Source organism: Rhinolophus sinicus, linkage group LG09, assembly GCF_036562045.2.
Source record: "Rhinolophus sinicus isolate RSC01 linkage group LG09, ASM3656204v1, whole genome shotgun sequence".
Taxonomy (NCBI): domain Eukaryota; kingdom Metazoa; phylum Chordata; class Mammalia; order Chiroptera; family Rhinolophidae; genus Rhinolophus; species Rhinolophus sinicus.
In genome coordinates, this window is record NC_133758.1 from 25,273,257 (window position 1) to 25,300,022 (window position 26,766).

General features: G+C 34.1%; 1 protein-coding gene across 1 annotated transcript in view; it reads right to left on the minus strand.

The window, feature by feature from the left end:
* Positions 1–26,766, minus strand: part of PIK3C3 (phosphatidylinositol 3-kinase catalytic subunit type 3) — a 129,595-nt gene that overhangs the window by 27,405 nt on the left and 75,424 nt on the right. The window contains exons 16-21 of the mRNA XM_019751746.2: positions 25,321–25,452; positions 22,687–22,815; positions 21,962–22,031; positions 19,193–19,257; positions 16,849–16,933; positions 11,641–11,715 (exon numbers count right to left, since the gene is read on the minus strand). Of these exons, the coding sequence (XP_019607305.1) occupies positions 11,641–11,715; positions 16,849–16,933; positions 19,193–19,257; positions 21,962–22,031; positions 22,687–22,815; positions 25,321–25,452 (556 nt within the window). The remainder of the gene's footprint in view (positions 1–11,640; positions 11,716–16,848; positions 16,934–19,192; positions 19,258–21,961; positions 22,032–22,686; positions 22,816–25,320; positions 25,453–26,766) is intronic.

Consider the following 26,766-nt stretch of genomic DNA (forward strand, 5'->3'; position numbering starts at 1 on the left):
TGATTATACCCATTCAGATGTTACCTATACCCTCTTCTGTCTACCTCTTTCTTTGAACATTATTACTCTTCTCTGTGAATTTTTATACTCCATCATTAGATCACTGTGGGGAAATATAAAACAATGGGCACGGAACTGACTCTGGTTGTAGTAATGAAGTCCTAGGTCCAAAGATCAATAGCGTTGCACAGACAGGCACGCTGAGCTGGTAGTACAACTATACTTTAGTACAACTGACACCTCCACTGCTCACTTGATCAAGCACGTGATTCTGAGCAATTGGCTTAGTCTTTCTAAACCTCACTTTCTAAACTGCAAAATAGGTTAATACTGATAATTACCTCATTAGGCAGACTTAAAAGAGATGACCTATCTGATATTTAATATGGTACCTGGTATGCAGCAAACACTCTACATGGTAGCTGTCATTATTCCCAAATAAGTTATAGATGGGCCTGTCAAGCAAAATAACTACCTAGAAAACCTCACTTAAGTCAAGAGTGGTTACAGCTATAGCCTTGCCCCATTTTAGAAGTTATTTCCCTAACTCAGAGAAAAAAGCCATTTTAGTCTGACTACAAAACTAAAATCAAGCTATTCAATATCTACTGACCAGGTCTCTTAAATGTGATTGAAAATGTTTATCTTAAATACTTCAAACATTACTTTTTTTAAAAAAATATTTTAAATACTGAACTTCATTCGATATAAGTATTAATAACTACAATTTTAAAGATGTTTAAAATATACTGAATTGATATTTATATGTCCTTTATGCCTGAGATCACAACTGGCAGTAACTAATAAAATTAAATGTTAAAGGTATAAGCAATCTTATTTTTTGCAATGCTTTCATGCATCTTTCTTACAAAGAAAAACTAAATAATATATTTTGAAAATGAGAAAGAACTCAAAAATCTACCGAGGCCTGATAAAAAAAAAAAGTCTAAATTTTAGGCAGTAATGAAATTAAAGTAAAATTCAAGATAGATACTGGGACTATGTTCACACAACAGTAAAGAAAACTAGATTGCAAATTATCTGGAGTTGACAGAAGTTGCATTAAATTTGGGACATAGTGTTCACACATAAACAGTAGCTTACATATGAATGCTTATATAACAAGTATTCAAAGATTTAACCACTACCATCAGCCAGCTGCAAAAAAAGTAACCATTGCCAATGGAACCACTGCCCTGAAAACAAGATTTATCCAAACCATGTCCTGTCTTCCTGTCTTTTTTTTTTTTTTTTTTTTTAAAGCTTATATAGGCTTTAAATGTTCTATTCAAAATAGAGAACTGGTGAAAGTTCCATTAAGAATTTTTAAGAAAATGGATCTATCTATTATAGTAAATGACAAATGGGGACATAAGATGCGAAGAAATAATAATTAGAAATAGATACCAAGGAACCTACAGAAAACTGGAAAATGGTTTTGTTCCCCACCCCTCCAAAAATAACAAAGGCACTAACAGCTTTGCTAAATGGTTCCTCCAGCTCACACTAGAGCTCCCTAAATCTGCATACATTTCGTAAGCAGTTATTAATGAAGCTTCTACCTCACCTATTTCTACTCAAACACATTAGCTAAGCGCATATTAAAATTATTTGTTTACTTATCTTTCTCCCTTACACTAAACTGTTAATGAACAATTAAGAGTTGTATCATCAAGAATCTTCTTTTATTTATTTTTGTTATAGTTCTGAAACCTAGGATAGTTCCTATCAGACAGGAGTACTCAATATGGCTAATTTGCATTTATTTAACCAATCACATCTTAATTTTACGTTTACAACTTAGATAACTTTTAATAACACTGAGAAACCTGAACATTCTTATGAAAAGTTTTGTTTTAAAATTTTTTGTGTCTTCATTTCCATGAAGATCTACAATAAAAATAATAAGAGGCCAAATCTGGACCATCTGGATGCCGCTTTACTAATTGGTAGTGTCCTGTGATTTCAGTGCTTTTCACTGGGTTAGTATCAAACAGCAAAGCTACTTTAATTGTGTTAGGCTAATACTAACCAAAGCAGAATTGATATTACATGACAGCATCCTGAACAATGGAGGTTATGAAGTAGTTCAAGTTGAGAAAAGTGTTGTAAGAATATTCATGTGGGATATGATATTAAAAGCACTCTGAACTCAAATTCACTCTGCAGGTGACAATTTAATTTCAATATTACTTCTGTCATATTACTATTGTTAGAATAAATTAAGCCATTTGTAACATGACTTAATTTATAAATTTGTTTTTATTTTACAGTCATGTAAGAGTAGATGTACAAAAAGTTAATAATCAGGTTTTATGTTTGCAAACATTTAAGATTGTAAAACACAGTATTCCAACACAGGGGGATTCATTTCTATTGAAAACAGTTCTGTGTATTACTCAAGATTGAAAAACACCTTTTCAGAATCCCCAAACAGGCTTCAGAGGTCTCTAAACACAATGAAATCAATTTCGGGGGAAATCCACAGAGTTCACCAAATTCCCATGTGAAGTCCATGATTCCAAAAAGATGAGAAATTAGTTTTAGAATAAAGAATTTGAGAATTGTCGGACTCACTGGGAAAGCATCATCTCCTAATCTCTTTAAGTTTAAAGGAATATGTTATCGTTGAATTTGGTGAAAAGTCCATTATCAACTTCTATTAAGGATTTCATTGACTTCAACTATACGTGTATCCTCTGTCTAACTAGCTAAGCACTTCATTTTGTGCTTTACTCTCATTCTGGAGTCCCCATTTATTTTCTACCTTGTTAGACAAACACCATTCTACTCTTCCAAAGGTAAAGAGATGAGGAACATACATTATTATAGGCACAGATAAACTTCCGTTGGTTTTATTTCTTTAAATAACATTGTTTTGTTCCAGTATAATTACTAATGATACTCGCACTAGAGTAGATAACCTATCTGACCAATCTTTAATTCAAAACTGCCACCCTTAATAAGCCACGCTATCCTAGTATCAAATGATATCAGTCATCACACATGGCTTTAGTTCATGGGTTCTATGCATTTAATAGGAAACTCAGCCCCACTTTTCTTCATTTCATTACAGGCATTACTGGAATTCCAATGTCAGTTATGCACCACTGCTTACAAATGAATAGTGTATTTCTATCCTTCTTATAGGAAAACTCTCAAAGAACAGGATTACTGCTTAATTATAAGGTATAAAAAATGCAGTACCTAACAATGAAACCATTATTATACTTTGCAAGTCGAAGAGTCATGTATTTTGAAAAGAGGCTATTAACGTGTGTTTTTTTAAATTATCCTCTTATATACCAAAGGGAATGGCTCTTTTAAAGTTAATATCTATAGATAAAACTTGTCAGGACTTTTAAAGTGCACTTCATGAAATTAAGAAGAAATGATTAATTAAGTAATGCAGGAAGTGTGGTCTTATTCGAATCTATTACCTTAAATAGTCAAGAGGTAAAGAGTACATAAAACAAACTGAATGTTGACTGTAAATTCCTCCTTATGTCCCCGACTTGTTATACAAAGGGAATAAGTGGAGTTAATTTAATTTTCCTGTTATTTGCATAAATGACATGAACTTATTTCTAAAATTAATTCAAGACATTTGTAGTTTTAGGATTAAAGATAATAGATACTGCTGAAATTAACAGTATTTCATAGCAGAGTTTTTCTAAATTTCCATTTTGTCTATCTAATAATTAAATGCGACCATCTTGAAATTGTTAATTATTCCAGTTTCAGACCTCTGCTTACTCCACATCTATTTGACTTTCTTCTTGTTTCCTATACTCCATCCCTAGTGTTTTGAAAATCCGACAAAATTCCCAAATTAAAAAATTCTTCCTGCCACTCAACTTCAGAGTAAGTTTCCCATTCTCCCAGTGATTCTGTATACAACCTGACATGTTACTATTTTTCCAAAAATGCCGTTCTATCTCATGTGAATGTTGCATCGTTCCTCTTGTCCTACCATAAAACCTAGAAACAAAGATGGTGGCGAATAACTATTTATTGATACAATGGAACCTGTATTTTTGGAATTAAAAATGCTCCCTGTACCTACACTCCCAATGCCGCAATACTTATGATATACTTGGTTACAGGTATCTCTCAATTATAGTTAAAAGCATAGAAATGATGAAATATTTTTCAATAGTTTTTGAATAATACAGAATAAGACATACGTAAGTACAGATTAGTACAGACATTCCAATTATCTGCTAAATGTTTCATATAATTTATTATTTCACATTCAACTGTTAAGATGGCTTCTTATGAACAGTGACAAAAGTATGCTAACTGATGAAAAGGGGACAAACCATGTCTACAAGACCATATATATGACTATACAGTCTATTTCCATTAAGAAAAAAACAAATTTTTAAATGTTATATATTTTTTCTATAGTCATTAACCATTGAAGGTTTTCCCCCTGAAATACTCTTTTCTTCTAGAGAACTGTTTAATGTCTAAAGCAGAATAGTAACCCCTTGAAGATGAAAAACAATGGCCTTCAATGAGCAATTCTAAAATATTTTGGTCTCGGGACCTTTTAAAAGTATTAATTAATTTAAAACTAGTAAGTCAGTAAGATTTTAACATAATTTGTTTTTTAAGAATAACTTTTCTAAAACAAAAAAATAATTTAGTGGGAAGAGTGTCATTGTCTTACATTTTTGCTCATCTCTTTAATGTCTGGCTTTATAGAAGACAGCTGGATTCTCCTATTTGCTGCTTTTATCAATCCATTATGATATGTAGTTTCGATTGAAGTAAAAGAAGAGAATCCAGCATCCAAATAGATAAATTTTAAAAAGGGAAAATAATTTTAATAACTATTCAGATAATTATGGATAGTTTCTTTGAGACTAAAACAAATTTTCAGGTCCTACCGTATCTACTGAATCAGAAACTCTGAACCTGGAGCCCATCAGTCTATTTTAACTCATTCTCCAGATGGTACTGACACAGGCCAAAACTTAAGCTTCTGATCTACTTAATACTGACTAATACAACTCTCAACTTCACTTAGGTCATTGTGGAGGACACAGTGGCAAGATGAATTAGCTAAATGAACTCAGGGTTACACTTACCCTGTATTGTATTTACAACCATATTATCTTAAAATTTGACACATTTTTTGTTCTAGGGGTTACTAAGAAAATGTATCAACTTTTTAATAATCTGGTTTATGGTTGCCAGTTTATAGTTGAACTTTGAATGCTTTAAAGGACATCAAAAGTTACCTTTTCCCCAAATTGTTCACTGGAAAGCAAAACACAGTGTCAACCCAGCATTAAGGAATACATCACCTGATAAGAAAACTTACACAAAAAAATTTAATATTCAAATCTACAATTTTATTTCAATGACTGAATTAAGCTTTGCCATATGAAAGGTGATCCAAAAAGAGGCAGAATGATTTCCCTCCACTATCTGACCTCAGATCAATTTAACCAGCCTATATATTAGCAGGAAAGACATTGTTTATTTCAGCTACTGGGGCTTTCACTAGAATGCATTTTTCTCCATTTGACTGTCCATTTGCAATACCTTCTTCATGAGTCAGCCTAAGTTATTTTCTCATGACATAATTTCTACATTCTTAGGATCACAGAATATAGCACCTAATCATTTTTCATTACTTCCTTTTTTAAAATTTTATTTCTTATATTTGTTTCAGGTGTACAAAACAACATAGTGATTAGATATTTACACCCCTCACAAAGGGTGATAAGCCCTCTCTCCCCAAGTACTACCCCTCTGATATCATATATAACTGTTACAATAACTGTTATCACTGTTCAGCTTCAGGTGTACAGGGCAGTGGTCAGGCATCTACACAATCTATGAAATGATTCCCTGGATCATAATCAAAATGCCAAATGTTAACGACAAAGAGAGAATCTTGAAAACATCACGAGAAAAGCAGTTAGTTACCTACAAGGGAACCCCCAAAAGACCCTCAGCTGATTTCTCAACAGAAACTTTGCAGGACAGAAGGAATTGGCAGGAAATATTAAAAGTGATGAAAAGGAAGGATCTACAACCACGATTACTCTACCCAACAAGGCTGTAATTTAGAATTGAAGGACAGATAAAGAGCTTCCCAGTCAAGAAAACACTAAAGGAGTTCATCACCACCAAACCAGCATTACAAGGAATCTTAGACAGACTTCTTTAAAACAAACTTTTTTAAAAAGCCCACTTGCAAAAACCATTTACATTTTCCTTATCATAAGGTTTCAGTAACCATGAGAAGACTGACTTCTTAATACTGAATATTCAAGAAACTTTCAAAAGATCAGATTTTAAATAATGTCTAAAAAGAAAACCGTTCACATGAAGAAAAGTCCTCCTCCTTATTTAAACATCTGAAGTAATGATCAATAGACTAAAAACATATTTATGGATAAAAAGGGAAGGTCGTATGTTTCTGGCTCTTTTTGCATACATCAACTGAGAAAAAAACAATTAAACTGGTAAATAACAGTCTGTCCATAGTCTATAATAACAAGAGAGACAAGAAACAGATTTTTCATGAAATCCTAAGAGTGGATAAAAATTACATTAAAAAAATAGTTCATTTATTCATTCTAAAAGCACTTATTGGGTGCTTACTAAATACATAAAACTTTTTATATCCCTTTTTCTCATTTCCCAAAGAATAAACAAGCACATTAAGACAATAAGTATGTACTTTTAGGTTTTATAGTATAATCTACCTAACTGAATAACTTAAACACAAACAGCTAAGGAGGCACCATTTGAATAGTAACTAAGTTCCTTCTATGTAAGAAGATTTTGAACACAATAAGCAACTAAAAAAAAAAAACAAGGTACGTTTCTAAAATATCAAAATTTACCTTAAAACACAGAAACATTAAATTAATGATTAAATTGACTGCCTTCTTTTACATAAAGTTTCTTATACTACTGAAATAAAGAGCCACTCAAAAGAGAATTTAAAAAGCAGTAACTTAAAAAAGTTTGGCTTTTAGGGTGGGAAAGAGGAATTTTTAAAATAAATTAATGATCTTATCTCTAAAATTACGATTCCAAATATCAGCCACATAAGTCAAAAATGGAAAGCATTCTTATTTCTTAATGGCAAAACAAACGAACAAAACCATAATAGCTACCCTGTTTCCCCAAAAATAAGACCTAGCCAGACCATCACCTCTAATGTGTCTTTTGGAGCAAAAATTAATAAAAGACCTGGTATAAGACCAAGTATAATATAATATGTAATATAATATAATACTGGGTTTTATATAAGACCAAGTCTTATATTAACTTTTGCTCCAAAAAACGCATTAGAGCTGATTGTCTGGCGAGGTCTTATTTTCGGGGAAACACGGTATGTGCTCAGTACCACAAAATCATTGAAAATTCTAATATATTACGTATCTAATTCAACCCTCATACCACCAGGAAAGATGTTCTATTATTATTTACACATTCAGAAGAGACTGAGTCAATATATTAGATAACTTACCCAACGTCACCCAAAGGTGGAGGGGCAGTTTAAACCCAAAGAATTTGACTTTAGAGCCTGACATATTAACCTATGTGAGATGTTCCTAAGAATTAAAAAAGGAAATGAACCAATTTCATATAAAAGTATGGTTAACGATTAGGATAGGAAGCATTAAAATTTTTTCCAATTAGGATAACAATAAGAATGACTATTTTTCTTTACTCTGAGCTTTCTGACAAAAGGCTCAGAGTATTACTCTGAAATGCCATGACAAAAAGGCCACCATTCCTCCCACTATACAAATGAGACTAAATTAGATTAGAAGGGCCAGACTTAGGACCTACAACTAACTTTCCAGGTACTACAGATACTTAGCTCCTTGCTTTCACTTGTGAACGTTTTTTAGGTATTTATATATTGATTTTATATGTTCATTCTATCATTAAAGTTTATAAACCATAAACAATGAACAAGTGTTTCAGTTACATTGGTCTTCCCCCACCCTTTGACTTTCAAAAATGAACTTGTCTCCAAAGTGTTGGGATAAACCCAAATCATGTTTCATTTGAGTCCTGCCACAAATGATTATTCTGAATAAATTTAAAGCTTCCTCAAAAGACATCAGAAAAAAATCCATTTTTCAATCACATTCACAACTTAAATTTTATGATTTTGTGCTTAAATAATGCTATATTAATGCATTAGTAAGTGAAATATCATTCACTCCAAATTTGCTTCAAGAAAACAATGTTATAATCGACCACATGAAAATACACTGACAAAGGAATTTAGAGTGTTGTATTTATGATGGACACACAGCACCCTCTGCTGTACAAAATGAAGAAAACATCAACCAAGCTAAAAGTATCCAAAACCAAATAAAGCACGGGCAAAACAATTTCTTGGAAAACTGTAATTGAGACGCATATTTCACATTGTTGCACACTACCACTGTACAGATTTTGAAATTCTCTAGATTCAGTGAAGCATTTTCCTCTACACACTCCTGTTTCTCAGTCTGACCCTTTTCTGTCTCATCTCTATTTACAGGGTGGAACAATGTATTGGGGTTAAGTCCCCAAAAGACCCCAGTGAAATGAAAACTGGGTGTCTCTTATCCTTGTTCTCCCTCTCACACCAGAGAACCAAACACAAATGAATCAGTGGAACTCTGATTCCAATTCCAAACCACTTTCATCCAAAGCAGAGGCATAGACTTTAAACCTACCCAAAATGGCAAATAAGAACAGAGGACAAAAGATGCTGTATTTTGAAGAATGGAAGAAATGTTATTTTTTGTTTAAAAAACAAAACAAAACAAAAAGCTCCAGTAATAGAGACGACTGTACAGTTACATAAGATAACCTAAAGTTCTAAATTTTCAATGTTACAGTCTTTATTGAAGGTACAATGATCCCAAAATATACAATGGAAGATGCTTCATGGTACAAGCACTGACATGTATTTCTTGCACTGTACCACGTTTAAAATTCATTTTGAATATATAACAGTTGTCTAAAAGTTTATTTACCACTTATGTGTAATTAATATAACAAAACTGCTTTGAAATATATGGACTGTTAGTAAAAGATAACCAAAGATAAAAAATATTTGCAAATTAATCACCATAAATTTCTAAAAGTTGAAGAATGCATTATAATTCCATTGGCCTTGACAGAATCACACTTTCCTTATATAATCTAATTTTATTTAAATTAAACCTGAAAATTGAAAACATTTATCCTAGTGAAGATTTAAAATGCTAACTATATGATACACCTGGATGAAACATTACAAAGCAGTTAAGGAAAAAATAACACAAAGAAAGGCATTTTAAAAGAAAATGTGCCTCCTATCTAGCACATTTTAAGGTAAGTTTTGTTTTTAAAGATAAATTTGGAGCACCCTCTAGTGGAAAACTGGTAGCAAGAAACTTAAAGCTTCTGTTTCTGAAATTTTATAATTAAATTTCCATAAAACAAGGTAATTGGGACCTGGGCCACAAAAATAGATTAGGTAGACTCCTCATTCCAAATCTTACTCTTAAAATATCCTCATCAACACACAGGCACTCACACGCGCACGCACTCATGCGCGTCAGCACACATACGACACCAGTTCTAAGTCCAACAGAAAAGTTCTATCTTACCAATTTCCAAAAGAAAACACAAGTAAGACCTGTGACTATAACACCATAGATGTATGCTACTCTATATATTAAAAATTCCATTGTGGTTATAAAATGATTAAATCATAGAAACAAATGGAATCACTTTGGTAACCTAATACACATGGTTAGAAGATTCAACCAAAAAGAGAGCTAAGGAAGTAACACAGGAAAACTTCTTGAAAATTACAATTCTCTGCAAACACACTGTAACATTTTATAAATATCCTTTGCTAAACTAGTGAATTAGGTAAGAACCTCCGGGGCAATTTGATTACGTTCCTTCAGTCTTGGTTATGAAAGGTATTGCTTCGCCTTGACACAGACATGGTTCCCACGAGCCACCTGTACTACAGATGATTTTTTACATTAGCTATTTAAAATTGAATCGAAGAAACTGCAGACTGTGTGAATGAACAGGGTTATTCTATTAATAACTACACTACCCACTAGTATTATGTTAAATCCTTAGTGTCACAATTTGGGAGGAATATTAACAAAACAGAAAATGTCCTTACCTGAGAGACTATTTAATTAAGTAATTTAAAATCTATTTTCTGAGGCTGAAAAAACTTGAATTCTTTAGCTGAGGGAAGAAAAGCCTACATACAAGAGCAGATATATTGATTCATTCATTAATGTGACACTGATTTATCAAACACTATGGCTAGGTGTAGTTCAAGTTCAAGGTTCTGGAGGCATGGTGGAAGCTGGGTGAACAAGGTCCCTGTTCTCATGGAACGTGCATGCTGAATGGGAGAAGATGATAGGAAATCAACAAGTTCCACGAGAGTCAGGATTTCTGCCTGCTCTGTTCATTTTGGTATTTCCAGCACCTACAACAATACCTGGCACAAAGTAGGTGCTCAATAAATATTTATTGAATTATAGAAAAAAGATAACTTCAGCTAGTGATGTGTCGTATAAAGAAAACAAAATAGAGAGTAAAGGGCAGGGTGGGGTAGCCGGTATATGTTATTTCAGATCGGAGAACTAGAAGAGGCTTCCCTAAGGAAATGCCATTAGAATTTTAATCACCAAAGTGAGACTTGCAAAGATCTAAAAGAAGAGCTTCCCAGGAAGAGGAAACAAGGGCACGTGGTTGAGGAAAGAGTGGTTTGACATTTAAACATTCAGACTGATAAGTGTGGACAAACCATGGCTGCCATAGTGAAGAGTCAGAGTTTATTCAAATAGTTTGGGCAAAAGATGGTGGTGGTTTCAAATGGGGTCAAAGCAGTGGAAAGGAAGAGAGTGTAACTTCTTGACCTATTTGGGAGGTGAGGCGGAGACATGATTTGCTGGTAAGTTCAATATTGTGAGATGAGGCCAAGGGTTGTATTGAAAACTGACTCCTTACTCTGGTGCTTCAACAACTGGGTTGCTAAAGCTACTACTGAGATGGGACAACGAGATGAGGAGCGGGTTTTAGGCAGGTTGGTGGAGGAAGGGAACAACGTTTACAACTACCTATATAATTAAGAGTTCAAGTAAGCGATTGCACATTTCAGCGTGAAGCGATTAAAATGGATTGAGTTAGAGAGCTGTAGTTTGGTTGTTGTGTCCAGAGATGATGTTTAAAGCCACAGGGCCACAGAGTTATCAGGAAGAAAGGGGAAGAGAATGATTACTCCATGGAAAAGTAAAGAATTAAAGATAGAGGTAAAAGTGAGTTAAGTCTGATGAGGGTTTAATAGGAGAAAGAACACTTTAACATTCTAACTAGAGCTGTACAGTAAGTAAGAGACTGGACTTTCCACCAAAAAAGGCATTATGAGAAGCAAGGGCCAGATAGTCATCTAGAGGATTACTTACTTACAAAGGGTGGGAGTTTCTCCCAGATGCCCTTCAAAGGTACCATTTAAAGAGACTTTTAAGACTGTATGATTTATCTTCACTTATGCAAATAATTTTGTTATTCAGTAGATTCCCAGGTGAAAAATCAATGGCGTATAAAATGTATTATCTACTAGTAGCTATTATATCTTACCTGTTTTTGTCAGCAGAAGGTTATCCAGGTGCCTGTCTCCAACTCCGAGTATATATGTGATCACACAATATCCAGCTGCAATAAGAGTTCAAAAAATTGTGAAAACCACAAGCAAATCAGGTTATACATAGCACTGAATATAAAAGCAGTTTGTGCTACTTTAATTTCAATTTGCTTACTATTTTTGATTTCTCATCTAAATTCTGAAATCAAACTTGTAATCTTCTTTGACTCTATGAAGAGTATATCACTTGAGACACTAAATAAATTATTTGCAACAAAAAATATCATGTAGAATTTTGTCAACCTATAAAAGTCACTTGTATCAAAAGTTAAATTAGGTTTCAGGAACCTTAATTATAACATGAGTCTACCACTCTCATTTCAAATCGGACACATGTTGATGATGACAGTGAAAAAGAAGTGTCTACAGAAACATCCATGACTCAATCAGACCACAACCGTGTTGTCTACAAGACAATAAAAGTATATGCAGGGTTTAAAAAAAAAAAAATAGAGAAAGAATCTTGAAGCACAAGTAGATAGAAAAAAAAAATGAATTCACTTGAGTGGTAAAGATATTTATAAAGTTCACACCATAACCTTCTAAAGAATTAAGAAAAATTATATATGACCAGGGCTAGGGGCAGTGTTATTGGCTCTAAGCTTTATTCTTTCATCTTTGTCTTCTGAAAAGTCTGGAAACTTGGCATGTGTTCAAAATTATCAAACAAAATTTAGAGATTGTTTTTTTTCTTCCCTTCTTCTCCCATTAGTAACCTGACAACAAATACAACTTGCAAACATACATGTGACTACAGCAGCATTTACAAAACCATGTTTATTTCAGCCAATATGTAGAGAACAGACTGGACTACCTGTTAAACGACCAAATTAATCCTGTCTAAATTCAATAAACATTCAAGTTCGTTGGACTCAGGTTCTGAAGGCCATTCCAGAAGTCCAAAAGTGATGAAAGCGATGCTAGAATCATTGGAGTAATTTTTAATTATTAGTAAACACAGATACAATTTATTGAAGGCTAGGCTCTTAGTGAGGTACATTATTTTCATCATCATTAACCCCTTTAAGTATCAGAATCATCCTTCAAATGAAACACATCAGGCTCCAGGAGTTAACGGAATTGTCCAAGGTCAATGGGTCGGGATTTGAATTTAAGTTTGACTCTGAATTCCTTGCTCATGCCATGTTTGCATTTTATAATTCCTCTTCCCCAAAGTGGCTATTTTGATAGGCATGATACTCAACAAGACAGTTAAGCTAAAGTATATTTGTTTAGAATAAATAACCATATTCTAATTGCAGAGAACATTATATATTATATATTTCAAAATATATCCATATCTACAGAATGAATAGAATCTACAGAATGAGTAGATCACATACTACCATTCAAAAAATGCTTCTAATCATATCACTAGTCTACTAACAATTTTTACTTAATTGTAACAAAACAGTTATAGTTGACTGCAAACAAATCAGTGATTCTCAAAATATATTAGTATGTCAGGGACTAATAGTTTGCCTACCCAATAGCCTATTCTATACTTAAAACAAAACAAAACAAAACAAAACAAAACCAGGATTTATGCGGCAAGACTGTGCCTCGGTAAAAGACTACATTTCCCAGATTCACTTGCATGGATCCATAACATAATGTTCTGGAAATTAATCAGTGAGCAAAGTTTTCAAATTTTAGTCAATATTTATAGGCTCTTTATGTGTACTTATATTTCAAACAGGAAAAAAATAAACATTCCTTCACTAAATAGATTTATGATGTAAAAACGTTTACAGTGACTATCTGAAAGTCAAGCAAAAAAAAATACAAGATAACTGTTGGAGGGTATGCAAAACATCTTACTTAATTAATAAGGCACTGAAAGCTAGCTGTTGTGAATTAAAGATGACCACACATTTTTTAAAACTCTTTTCATTCACGGTGGGAACTATACTCCTTTCCCCACGAATCCAGGAAGGCTTTGTGACTGCTTTGACCAACAGAATATGACAGAAATGACAAAGCACCAGCCTTCCAGTCCAGGCCTTCAGAACCAACTGTTTCCCTCTCCTGTCTCCTAGAATACTTCTTCTTAGAACCCAGGTCTGAGAAGCTCCAGCATCAGAAAGGCCAGGTGACATCATTGACAAGCCCAGCTGAAAAACATAAACTACCTGTCATGTGAGTGACCTACCAGTCTTTAGATGATCTGTAATTTTTTCAGAGCATAGAAAACACAGACTTGAAATCAGAAAAAAACAGGAAAGAAAAAAAGCAGGGAGAGAAGAAGGAAGGAAAGAAAGCAGGGAGGGAGGGAAGAAAAGGAAGGAAAAATACAGAGGAAGAGAAAGAGGGAGTAGGACAAGAGAAACATTTTCTCTGGAATATTTCAATGCTCTTTTTTAGTCTTACACTGTTATGTGATCATTTTTATGAGAAACATAATGACATGTAACACATGTTCTGTTTCTTTAGTGAAAATGAGAAATTAACAACATAAAGGATTCTAACAGACATACACACACGTTTTATTTTAGTGTTTGCAAATTTCCTAGGAATACATTTTATCTATACCTCTCAGCCAAAAATGTATCATCAAGTGTAAATTTGGGAATAAATTATGGGGTTCAAAATAATCTAGAATACTACTTCACAGGAGCACTGAGAAAAATTTTAAAATGTCTTTGGCTCCTTTGTTGAAAACATTTTAAAAAAACATACAATGGAGAAAAGAAAGCCTCTTCAATAAATGGTGCTGGGAGAATTGGATAGCCATGTGCAAAAGAATGAAACCAGACTACTTTCTGTCACCATGTACAAAAATTAACTCAAAATAGATCAAAGACCTAAACATAAGACCTGAAACAATAAACTGCATAGAAGAAAACATAGGTACAAAACTTGGGTTCAAAGAGGATTTTATGAATTTGACCTCAAAGGCAAGGGAAGTAAAAGCTAAAATGAACGGGGCTATATCAAACTAAAAAGCTTCTGCACAGCAAAAGAAAACATCCACAAAACAAAGAGACAACCAACCAATGGGAGCAAAGAGACAACCAACCAATGGGAGAAGATATTTGCAAACAACGCCTCCGATAAGGGGCTAATATCCAAAATATATAAGGAACTCATACAACTCAACAACAAAAAGATAAACAATTCAATTGAAAAATGGGCAGAGGACCTGAATAGACATTTCTCCAAAGAGGACATACAGATGGCCAACAGATATATGAAAGGTTGCTCGACATCACTAATCAGACAAGTGCAAATAAAAACCACAATGAGATATCACCTCACACCAGTTAGAATGGCTATCATCAAAATCATTAATAACAAGTGTTGGAGAAGCTGTGGAGAAAAAGGAACCCTCATACACTGTTGGTGGGAATGCAGACTGGTGCAGCCGCTATGGAAGGCAGTGTGGAGGTTCCCCCAAAAATTAAGAATAGAATTACCATATGATCCAGCAATCCCTCTCCTGGGTATCTACCCAAAAAATCTGGAAACATTTATCCATAAAGATATATGGATTCCAATGTTCATTGCAGCTTTATTTACAGTGGCCAAGACATGGAAACAACCAAAGTGTCCTTTGGCAGATGAATGGATAAAGAAGATGTGGTATATATACACAATGGAATACTACTCTATCATAAGAAAAGAAGAAATAGTGCCATCTGTGACAACATGGATGGGTTTTGAGATGATCATGCTAAGCGAAATAAGTCAGACAGAAAAAGTCTAGAACCACATGACTGCATTGATATGCGGGGCATAATGAGGGATATAAAAATGAAAGCAACAAAGGAACAAGACAAATAAAGAAACAAAAACTCATAGACACAGACAATAGTTTAGTGGTTACCAGGGGGTAAGTGGGGATGGGGTTGGTAGAAGAGGGTAAACGGGGTCAAATATTGGTGATGGAAGAAGAACTGACTCTGGGTGGTGAACACACAATGTGGTATACAGATGATGTATTACAGAATTGTACACTTGAAACCTATATAATTTTACTAGTCATTGTCACCCCAATATATTTTAATAAAAAACAACAACTTAAATGTCATGTACAACAAAGTAATGTATAAACATAAAATGGTATGAACTTTAAATATACTTGTTATATGTCAGAAAGCCTCTACTTGCTCCCCCAGCTTTGATTGCTCCAGTACAGGTAAAAATATGGACATAAACAGAAATAAATATTAATATAAAACAAGAGTAGCATATACCACATAACATTTAGGGCTCAACTCCATCATCAACTCCTTTATTTACCCTACCTTGAACAGTCTAGTCATATACTTAAAAAAAAAAAAAAGGCAACAAATAAATACTTTAAGAAAATAAAAAATAATTCTCTAGAATGTAAACTTCGTGAGGACAGACACATGGGAATTAATCCCTATGACACGCTGCTACTTATTTATTTCCAGGAAGGGACCGTAAGTACTAATCTAAAAATACCATGAGAGGCACCTTCATAACACAACACAGTTATCTTACCTCTGGAGAATTAGCTAAAGCATAAATATTGCTGACTGAGATTTCTCCCGCAGTCTACTTAATCGTAATTACTCAAACACAGGGAAAATGTAGGGGAAAATTAACAGCTTCCAGGAAGAGATAACTTGTAATGATAAAATAGTTAAGTGATTACAAAAATACATGCATTAAAAACTAAATAGAATTTATACCTCATTATTACCATTGTATCAAAACATTAATGATTTCTTTCATCAATATTTTGTATTCTTTACTCTTCATATGGAGTATTTAAGTTTGTTATGGTCTGAATGTTTGTGTCCCCCCAAAATCTACATGTTGGAATTCTAATGCCCAATATGACAGTACTATAAGGTGGGACCTCTGGGAGGTGATTAGGTAATGAGCCCCATCCACCACCACATGAAGATACAAAAAGAAGTATTCGACCCAAAGAAGACCCTCACCTGACCATGCTGGTACCTTGATCTTGGACTTCCAGCCTCCAGAGCTGTGAGAAATAAATTTCCGTTTTTTATAAGACACCCAGTCTCTGGTATTTTGTTATAGAAGCCAGAAGGGACTAAGACAAAATCTTAACATGTTCAACACGTATAAAAATACGGCAATATCAAGACAGCCGACACTCCTTTATTCTAACATATCAATGGAAAGTAGTAGTTTGAAAAACTTACCACAGCTTTTGACATAAGTGTCCATGACCTCAGCACTGATCCCATATGGCCCATTCTCACTTGGTGCATATTTTCTAAAAAAGTTCTGGAAAGTTATTATTCACATGTTTACAAATTCAATACAATCCTTAAGCACACTGGAATTTTGAAATTGTAAATAATGACCATGGGTGTCTGATCCAAAATTTAGTCAGTAATTATAGAAGGCAGATTTTAGGAAGCATATTCCTCTGGAATCAATCTAATGCTATGCTTCCAGACTGCTAAGACCACACACCCACACACACATACATACACACACACACACACACACACACACACACACACTATTCATATGCTGCTACTTCTGTGCCGTAGGAAAAACATTATATAAAATAAATTTACGGCTATATCTATATACTCAATATATCACTTTGTTTCATCTATCTCCTGCAAGTGAATGTGAGTGAGTTTGTTTTTAATTACAGTTGGCACCCCTTTCCACAGGTTGTATACCCCCTGACTCAACCAACCCCAGAGCGAAAATATTCAGGGGGAAAATGTTACCTTGTTGCTAATGTGTACTATGTAGTTAAGGCTACTATGTTGCATGTGTACTGAACATGTACAGACATTCTTTTTCCTTGTCATTATTCCCTAAACAATACAGTAGAACAAGTATTTAATTGTATTAGGTATTGTAAGAACAAGGGAAAGGCAAACTAAAACCACAATAAATTACCAAACTTTAGAAGTGTGACACTACCAAGATTAAGCAAATATGTGTAACAATGAGAAACACAAGAAGTACAACTATTTTAGAAAATAATTTTTAATTATCTACTAAAGTTAAAGATGAAAATAACCTAAGGCACAGCTACACTATACACACGGATCAGACAAAGAACTAAGAATCAATATACAAACTGGCATTACTTTGCAAAAGCATAAATGCACATAGCAACACAATTGATAACTTTCTTGAACATTTACTTTAGTTAGAAGCCATGTTAAAGCTCTGCATGCATTTCATGTCATCTTCAGAACAATCCCAGAGCCAAGTACTATAAATGATCACCCAAATTTTATAAATGCAAAACGTGAGGCCTGAAGTGTTTTGTGAAAGGGTCCCCAAGACTTGTGACAGGTACGATTTTGTAGATGGAGTCACAGTCTTAACATACAGCTCTAGCACAACTAAGGTTTATTACAGCAATAGGCACTGTCTGTCTATCAACCATCAAAATTTTCAAAGGAAAGCATGTTTGCTATAAATCAGATTATTTGCACAGTACAGGCATACTGAACCACCCGTATCAGTTAGGGAACAGAGGGAACATACTGAAAAGTCAAGTTCCCAGATCCCAGCCAAAGGCTAACCTTGCAATTAGGCCTCTCTAAAGGTAGTAGTCTCAGGCCTGCTATAGGAAGTATTTTCTGCACAAAGGGTTAAACAGTCACTCAGTGTTACATAGCTAGAAAGCTGCAGAGCAAAACTTCAGCCCCAGGCTGTTTGATGTTCTGATCCTGAGCTTTTAACCCCAAACATAAGAACAGAATAACTACTACTTGCTTTGTCAAGAAATTAGAGTAATACTTTTCTACAAATCTAAACTCCATACTGAATTACTGGAATACTCTATCCTGAAAAAGATAAAAACACACTGTAGCAAATGTCCTCTGTCAAGCCCTTCTCTGTATTATCTTTAATCTCAGACATGTCAATTTTTCTGTGTAAATTACACACATTTTTCTTACATAGGGAAAAAGAAAAATTATACTTAAAAGATAACAAAAATAAACCATTAAGATATAATCAGAGCTAATCTATGTATTTCAAATGCAAAAAAGAAAAAAAAATTCAAGGATGTATATACATGGCTTAGTCGAGAAACTACTTGCCTTTCCTTGTATTAAAGGAGAACAAAGAGGTTGGAGGTGGAGGACAGGGGTCTTAAAAAAGCAATTGTGCAAAACACGCACAAGCAAAAATATCACTGCAGCACTATTCTGAATAACAACAAAAACCGGAAGTGATCTAAATGTTCATCAATGGTGAAATTATAGTATTTCATTCTCTGAAATATAACCATAAACTTTTAAAATGTGTTCACCAATTAATTCCTGATCTCCTATTCTGTGCCAGGCATGGTTTAAGGACTCCAGCATCTGTAAGTACTAACACAGGATAATTTCCAACTGTTAACACTGTTTTCTTCTAAGGAAAGGAAAAAAAAACTTGAAGGAAGAAGAGTGACTAAAAAGAGCCTTTAATTTTTAACTCTATGTACTTTCATAATGATTGAAAGTTTTATAACAAGAATATATTCATGAACTGTATAAATCTTCAAAATAGATACTGTACCTGAATGCTTCCTTCTGTATCAAGAACTTCAGCCACAGGAACTGACTGGATAAACTGCATGAAGCCTACAAAGAAATACGCACAATGCATTAAGCAGTTATTGGTTAAAAAATACAAATAAAGGTTCTGCTAAGAATAACTTTCATTTGCAAATGTATACACTACACACCTGAACAACTAACTTAAAGAGGTGTGTAAACACTAAGTCTATACTTGCATTTATATCATAGTTACTATAAGGAAACTTTTTTTCTAAATTAAGCTAATCTAATCTGTATGTTTCTCTAGGCCAATTTCTATTATTGTACGTAAGGAACACAAAGTAATAGACCAAGCGTCTTAAATCTGGCATAAAAATTTCTTCTTCCTGTATGCTGTAGTTTTGTTTTGTTTTTAACATATCAATTAAAAACATTCCATTCCAAATTTAAAATCACTTTAAGAAATCCAAAATTATGTAATATCAATTGCGTAACCCTAAAACTGTATTATGCTCATTAGCTTTTATGTTTTATACTCCATCTTCTGCCATTTCCTAGAAATGATATGAGAAGAAAGTATAAATCCTTTTAAATGACCAAAAAGAAAGGGACGGATATAGAATTCAGGAGAACACAAAGGAGAAAACCTAAGTCTGATCATCTGGAAACAACAACAGGAGTGTAAAACAACAAATCTATGAAAAAAAAATCAAAGTTGAATGAAGAAACCTATTTCAGGATCATAAACAATTGTGATCTGGGTTTGGTGAGCCTTATATCACAATTATTTGCATGCAAATTAGGAGACTGGATATTCCTCTTGAATGTGAAATGTCTCATTCATTCTTATATCATAAATAGGGAACAGTCTTCATTAATTCACTTAAGATTTGTATTGTTTTTCTACTATGTAGCAAGAACTAACCTAGGTAAGAAACAGAGCCTTCACCTGGCCTTCATAGACCGTACAAGTTTGCAAGTTTTATTGGGGTAACGACTATGAATGGGAATAGTGTAGGGAGACCTAAATTACACTAGAGATCAGAGGGCATGTGACAATTTGAGCCATGTTTTGAAGGATAATAAAAGTTAACAGGTAAAGCTGTGGAGAAATGAATGATAAAGATAATGCACACAGTCTGTGTGAAGGCCTTAGGCTGAAAAGAGCACAGTGCATGCGAGAAAATGGAAACTGGCCAGTGTGGCTAAAGCCTAGGAAGCAAGGGGGACAGTGGCAAAAGGGAGGCTTCGGACAGGAGCAGGAGGAGTGTCACGCCATGCCAGAATTTGTAAATTAAGCTAAGCCTTTTTCGTCTTTGTCCCAAGAGCAAATAAAAGCTATTAAACCAATTTATGCAGGACAGTTAAAGAGCATATTTGTACTTTTAACAAGATCATTCTGAGAGGAAAATGAGAAGAGGAATTAATCCATCAAAAAGATTTGGGAGTGGCAGTGAGAAGGGCAGGAAAGCTAAAAGAGATACCGTATTTTGCCATGTATAATGTGATCCTGTGTACAATGCACACCCACGTTTTTGGCCCAAATTTTCAGGGGGAAAAAATTCATTTTAATTTTTTATTTCAAAGTTTTACTTGTTTACGTTTAGGTACTTGTTTTTTTTATTATAAAGGAATTTCAGAACTTATTTTTTAACATATTATGGTACAAGAAATTTTATGTAACAAACAAATACGAAACACAAGAACACATACAAGGTACAAGAAAGTTTACATACCGGTAACAAATTTACTATATTAATGCATCATAGGAGGCCAAGAGCTCCTCGTCAAAGTTCATCGTAAATTCAACAAAACCGATTATCGTAATCCATGGTATTTTTGCATACGGATACCCTATTTCCCCAAAAATAAGAGCTAGCCAGACAATCAGCTCTAATGCGTCTTTTGAAGCAAAAATTAATATAAGACCGGGTCTAACGTGACCGGGTCTTATATTATATAAGACCTGGTATTATATTATATTATATTACATTACATTATATTATTATACCCAGTCTTATAGTAAAATAAAACCAGGTCTTAAATTAATTTTTGCTCCAAAAGACACATTAGAGCTGATTGTCCGGCTAGGTTTTATTTTCAGAGAAATACGGTAATATCATTATTGATTTCTAGAGTTACATTTTTAACTCATAATCATAAATAAAATAATTAAAAACATTTACATATATAAGGAATTAGTACTACCCATGTATAATGTGCATCCTTATTCTTCCCTCACAAATCTGGGCAAAAAAGTGAGCATTATACATGGCAAAATATGGTACTTTTGTTTCTCCAAGGTATCTAAGGATAAGAAACTCTAAGAGAAACAAAACTACGGAATTTACAACAGGCACCAGGCTAGCATTCCTAGGGAATCTTCCACAGAACTTCCAGAGGTTATTCAATCTCAAAAAGATTTGGATGCTATAGATCTATATTAAAAAAAATTAATGAGTGGCTTTTATAAGCATTGCACAGTACAAAGCCATTCTGGTCGTAGTATTTCTGAAATGATGATTTGAGACACAGTAAGAAAGTACTATGAATTATAACCAGTTTTGAATGCAAAGAAATACATCATAAAAGTTTTAATTTTTCTCCCCAAAATTGTGTTTAATGGTTTCAAAAAGGAAGAGAGGGAGAGGTAGGCAGGCAGGCTCAACTGGTCTTCAGTGCTACAAATGAGTTCAATCTCGAATATTCTTAGTAACTTTCAATTAAAATAGGAAAAGCATACTCATTGGACAGTAAAATAAACAATCACAATGTAAAATAAACTTACCATGTTTTGTACTAGTGGCTAATACTTTATAAGGTGTTAACTTCAAATCCAGATTTTCTTTCCGTAGCAGCTTGTGATCAAAAGATAAAATATGTTAATCAAATGTAAAGACTGTTATGAAACAGTTTTTCAGGTGAGTATTATAAGCAGTTTAATATAAGAGATTTAGGAGGTGAACCAATATTAAGGTTTAACTAAATTATTTAGTTAATTTAACTTTCATCATCAAATGTATTAAGCACTTACTTGATGGTATGCTAAACTTTTTGTCTTATTCTAAATCACTGTCAGTAGCTTGCAATGAACAATGGATTTCCTTCTAGTGATGTATGCAGTTTTTTTTTCTGTTCCTGAAGTACTTTAGAACTCAGAAAAAAGGAAATGAGGGCAAATATGTTTCTTTAAAAGTCAGGGACAGGGATGGGATTTTAAAAAGAAGATCTAGTTGACTAAGAGAAAGGAATTTACTAAATCTAACACTGAGAGAATTTAATTAGGAAAAAAGTTTTTATAAAAAAGACCATATGCAGTTTCATTTTGTACTCATCAGAAGGGCCACTCTGCAGCGTACACAAATAACCAAATTTGTTCAAGGTCAAGTGGACACTGCTGAGCTCTGTACCTGAATGTTACAAAAATACCCCGTGTCCATACACAGCATATGCACTAAGCCGTAGCTTTCTAAAATGAAGTAATGTTCCCTACCAACATAAGGTTATGTTCACCTTGTCCATGAGGGAAATGATTTGAAGAATAAGTTGATCTTGGCGTAAATCATCCCCATGCTTAAATATAACTGGATATTTGCCTCCATCTTCTGTCTTAAAGAATAACTGTGCAGGCATAAGGGCACTCTGGAAACAAAAATATTGTTTTCAAGTTTAGGTGTAAGTTCATGCATAACAATTTACTATACACAAAAGAAAATGCTGACATGCAAGGTAAACAGGTAAACACGACTTCAAGAAACAAGATGCGTTAGGGTCCCTTGGAGAAAATGGTGAGCTAGCTAGTAATAGTCAGAAGACCACATGGTGTAAAAATCACAAGGTCTGGAGTCAGTTATGGATAGGAGTCCAGGCCCTGCCAGACAGGAGCTAGACAGTCTTGCGGACATTCTTTGGTAAGTTTCCTCACCTGTCAAATAAAGGCAACACATGCTCTGCAGAGTCATTAAGGCAATCTGAAACTGGAGAAGGTCAGGAGTCTGGCACCATGCCAGATAATGTGTTTGCCATCGGTGCTTGTATTATTAGTGACATACTGGAGTGAAGGAGGTAGAACAGTGTGGCATATAATGCACCAGATAAAAAGTCAAGAGCCCTGGTTTCTAATGGCAGGTATGTGACTACCTGTACAGCTAGCAGACTCAAATTATTCTTTATAAAATGAAAGGAAATCTCAAATACCTTTATCTTTTATTCTGGAATAACTGTAGGCTTTCCCCAGAATCTTTCCCTTAAGTAGATAAAATCTCTGACTTAGTTTAGGTATATGTTTAAATCAAATAACATAATTAATTCTCTTTGAAACAAAATCTCACATCGAGTAGCCCCTTGAAGGACCGCTACTTTGGAGATAAAAGCTCAGAAAACTGTTCTGAGATATATGCCCTATTGGTTTTAATCACTGAGAAGAAAGTATACAAGATGGAAATTTGGAGAAAGTTATAATAATCCAAATAAAAGAAATGAGTCTGACAAGTAAGGAAAATAAATGATAATAACCCTAATTTACTTTCAGCCATGAGAAATAACAGGACAAAACATATCACAAAGAGGGATGAAAAACTATGTGATAAAGCACAGATAATAAAATGTTAATAACAGAATCAAAGTGGTAGGCATACAGTTATTTACTATATTCTTTCAAATTCGTTGTGTGCTTAAAAATTTTCCTATAAAATATTGGGGGAAAAGGCATCAAAAATGCTTTATATTTTTAGAACTTATAACCTCTAGTGGATGGAAACTCTGAACTTCAAATTATCTTAAATTTCGAGTACCCTTTTATCACCCCAGGCAAAAATATATTTTATGAATGACCTTGTACCCTAGTTCACAAAAGCTCAAGAAGAATAACTGGAAGTGATCTTCCTGAAGCTAAACGACAAGCAAGAGGAACTTGGGCGTGATTTCCCTTTTCAGATTCAGATCTGGTTCTGAACTTTAGGTTTCATCTGAAATCTAAAGCTAGTAGATGACAACCACAAGGTAACTACTTCCACCGCTTTAAGGGGTTCACTCCCCATGAAGATCTAGCTCTGGCTCTTATGCTAAGGGCCAAAACCACCAAATACTGGGTCCATAATCTTTTCAGCTCTAAGGAGTTCATAAAGGAATAAGAATTCATGGATTCCCCTGCAACTGTGTGAAGAAAATCCAGGGTATGTGCAAGCATATGGGTAACTTTCAAAAGTATGTAATCCATCACTTTCATTGGACTCTCGAAGGCATTCATGACACAAAAATGATTTAGAATTACTAAGCGAGAGTTATGTAGCAAATGCCCCAAAGCTATTAATCCTAAACTTCAACTCAGAATTTTCAAGAATGCCCACATACTTTGCTTTTAAACACACCCTTTAAAAAATCTGAACTACGTAGTTCTTACTATAATGACACCCCGTTTTATAAAACTAACTTGTTGTTTGATGATCCTTTCCTTATCTGATACAAAGTAATTTCACAATGCAAATTATGCCCTTCAACTGCTAGAATCACAAAACCAAAAACTAAAACACTGTCTCACCGAGACCGTTCATTATGATGCCAGGCAGTTAGTGATGCTTCATAGGTCATAATGCTCAGTCTTTTGACCCAATTAGAGAAGGCAGCTGCCATCAGCTGTTTTTTATTATCCAAGTGGTGGCCAGCCTATACAAAGCCTGGCATGCTATCAATGACTAAAAAGAATTACTGTACTACTTAAAAATAAAAATCAAGTTACAGGAACAGATATCAGATTGACAAATGTTAAAAAGTTAACTGGGACTCATCCTAAACATGCAAACTTATGAGCTGAATACATAATATAAAACTTTCAATTTAACTTTTTAAAAAAGAAGCTTACATGGTGTGGCTCTGATTTATAAGTAGTTCAAAGAATTAAAGATTAAAAAACAACCCAGTGAAATAAAAATATTTTACACATTTCATACTTAAATGCTTACTGGTAATACAAGATCTTAAATAAAAACACACTGATAAATAAAAGGTATCTTTTTTGTCTAGCAGTTATTAAATCAGATACAATTACAGATATTACCTGCAACGTAATCATTTTCAAAGGTAGTGGCTCTGTTCTAGTTTTAAAGAATTAGGTTCCAATCATATATATTAAAGGTCCATCACAATTACCTTGAATAATGTAGCTGTTTCTGGGATTATTCCTCTAATTTTCACCTGGGGTTCTAAAGGCAATGGGATAAGTTCCACATCTGACAAGTTCATCTTTTCATTGTCTCCAAGCAACGCCTGTAGTCTCTCATTCTAGGAGAACAAATCAGAAAGGATTAATTAGGTTAAAATGGAAAAGTAGTTTATAAAACATGGTAAAGACATAAAGACTGATTCTATTAACTTTAAAATACCTGCAAAGCACAACAAAAATATATGCAATGTAACATAACGGAGATAGTGTTTATGTGAGATAAGCACTTATAACCCAGCTGACAAGAGCAGCAGCATGCATGAAAAGGAATAATTTTCCGACTATGAAAAAGCTGGACTTTCATAAGATTAGGGACTACATTTCTCTTGCTGTGGCTGACAACCAGGAGTATACCAGACCTAGATTTAAAGATTAAATTTCTGTTTTCAAAGGCTTTGTGAAGAAACCATAATTTCATTTGAAGCTTAATTTTCCATGACCAAAATACTAAATGAGAATTCCATTATACTGAGCGAGTGCATGTTTTGGGTTGAAAAAGTAAACTCAATTCACTTGGAGGAACTTGAATGCTACCTTTTACTGTTCATTGACTCTGATCAAACTTTTCCTAAGGTAGCATCATTTATTGTCTTCAGCTCACATGACTCCTGCATTGAACCAAGATTTAAGAAACCGAGAAACTCAAGTCACAGTGAAACAGCTTAGCATCTGTAGTGTTTAGACCGAAGCCTTCCATTCAATTTCAAGAACAATCCGTTTCCTTTGAAAGTTGTGAGTCATGCAGGCTTTAAACAGCTGAGTTTATTCTTTAAGGGGGAAACCTTGACTTGTTAATCCCAGAAGCGTAAAGCACTTCAACCGTGATCCCACTGAAACACATATGCATCACAGGAGAGAACTCGGAAATCAGTGAGATGGGAGTTCAGGAAAATAATGTTTCAAGGACCCCAAGACATAAAATTGAGTTCTTTCCCTTCAGTAACACCCCAATCCTCCTTCTACATCATGGAAAGTTCAAGTCAACTGAAAAACTGGTATGTATTTCTACACATTCCTTACAAAACTCAGTAAATCTACCCAAATGTACTATTGGATATACTAGCATGAAGCAATGTCAACTACTCTGAATTTCAAGTTATCATAACCGATTTTTAGTTGATGTGCTAATAAACTATAAAATAACCAGAAAGCAGACAGTAAGAGAAGGGCGAGAAGTGCAGCCACTTCCCACCACGTCCACTGCTGTAAGCCCTGGGGTCCACGGCACCATCACGTCTCATCTTGATGACTTGCATCACCTCCTGACTCTCCTGTTCTTCAACCTTTGCCTCTTACAGTCGCTTATCAAAAACAATGAGAGTGCTGCTGCTAAAATAAAAGTCAGCTCATGTCAGTCTTCTGTTCAAAACCTG